We start from the raw sequence: 936 nt of genomic DNA, 5'->3' as shown, positions 1-936 counted from the left end.
CGGTTGGGGACACTCCCGGGGTGCGGAGGTAGTGCCGGCTCTCGGGCTCCTTGGGTGACATTTGGGGTCAGGTTTGGGGTGCGGAAGGGTCCTGGGCCCGGCTCGGGCGATGCCGCAGGCTCCTCTCCTCCTCCTGGGGAGAGACGGGAGACGTTGGGGACACTGGGAGGGGGACATGGTGCAGCACCCATGGGCGCCAGGCTGTCCCTCAGCCTGGGAGGGGGACACGGTGCAGCACCCATGGGTGCCAGGCTGTCCCCAAGCCTGCAGGGAGATGGGGGACACGCTGGGGACACTGGGACAGGGACATGGTGCAGCACCCATGGGTGTCAGGCTGTCCCCAAGCCCATTTTGGAGGGTCCCCATGGCCACATACCCCCATGCACAGGGTCAGGGCACTCCTCAGGACCCCCAAACCCATGGGCACCCCATTTTCGAGGGTCCCCATTGCCACATACCCCCATGCACGGGGTCAGGGCACCCTTGGGAGCCCCCAAACCCATGGGCACCCCATTTTCGAGGGTCCCCATTGCCACATACCCCCATGCACGGGGTCAGGGCACCCTTGGGAGCCCCCAAACCCATGGGCACCCCATTTTCGAGGGTCCCCATTGCCACATACCCCCATGCACGGGGTCAGGGCACCCTTGGGAGCCCCCAAACCCATGGGCACCCCATTTTCGAGGGTCCCCATTGCCACATACCCCCATGCACGGGGTCAGGGCACCCTTGGGAGCCCCCAAACCCATGGGCACCCCAATTTTGAGGGTCTCCACAGCCAGGGGCACTTACAGCCTCCAAGGTTCCGGCGCTGGCCCATTCGGCAGGGGCGAACGCGTCCTCCTCGCCCCGCGCTGGCTCCGGCCCCTCGTCCTCGTACTCGGTGAGGTAGTCGGACTCCTCTGGCGGAGTAAAAGCGGGGGGGGTAGGGGGGGG

The 936-nt window shown here is 66.8% G+C and overlaps 1 protein-coding gene across 1 annotated transcript in view; it reads right to left on the bottom strand.

The window, feature by feature from the left end:
• Positions 1–6: 6 nt before the first annotated feature.
• PNPLA6 (patatin like phospholipase domain containing 6) overlaps positions 7–936 on the bottom strand; it is an 18060-nt gene continuing 17130 nt past the window's right edge. Inside the window, exons 28-29 of the mRNA XM_035892598.1 lie at positions 793–902; positions 7–133 (exon numbers count right to left, since the gene is read on the bottom strand). Of these exons, the coding sequence (XP_035748491.1) occupies positions 68–133; positions 793–902 (176 nt within the window). The 3' untranslated portion in view covers positions 7–67. The remainder of the gene's footprint in view (positions 134–792; positions 903–936) is intronic.

The sequence above is a fragment of the Egretta garzetta genome, unplaced genomic scaffold (genome assembly GCF_000687185.1).
Source record: "Egretta garzetta isolate BGI_Z169 unplaced genomic scaffold, ASM68718v1 scaffold484, whole genome shotgun sequence".
Classification (NCBI taxonomy): Eukaryota; Metazoa; Chordata; class Aves; order Pelecaniformes; family Ardeidae; genus Egretta; species Egretta garzetta.
The sequence above is the reverse complement of the archived record's forward strand: the minus strand, read 5'-3'. Positions and strand labels throughout refer to the sequence as shown.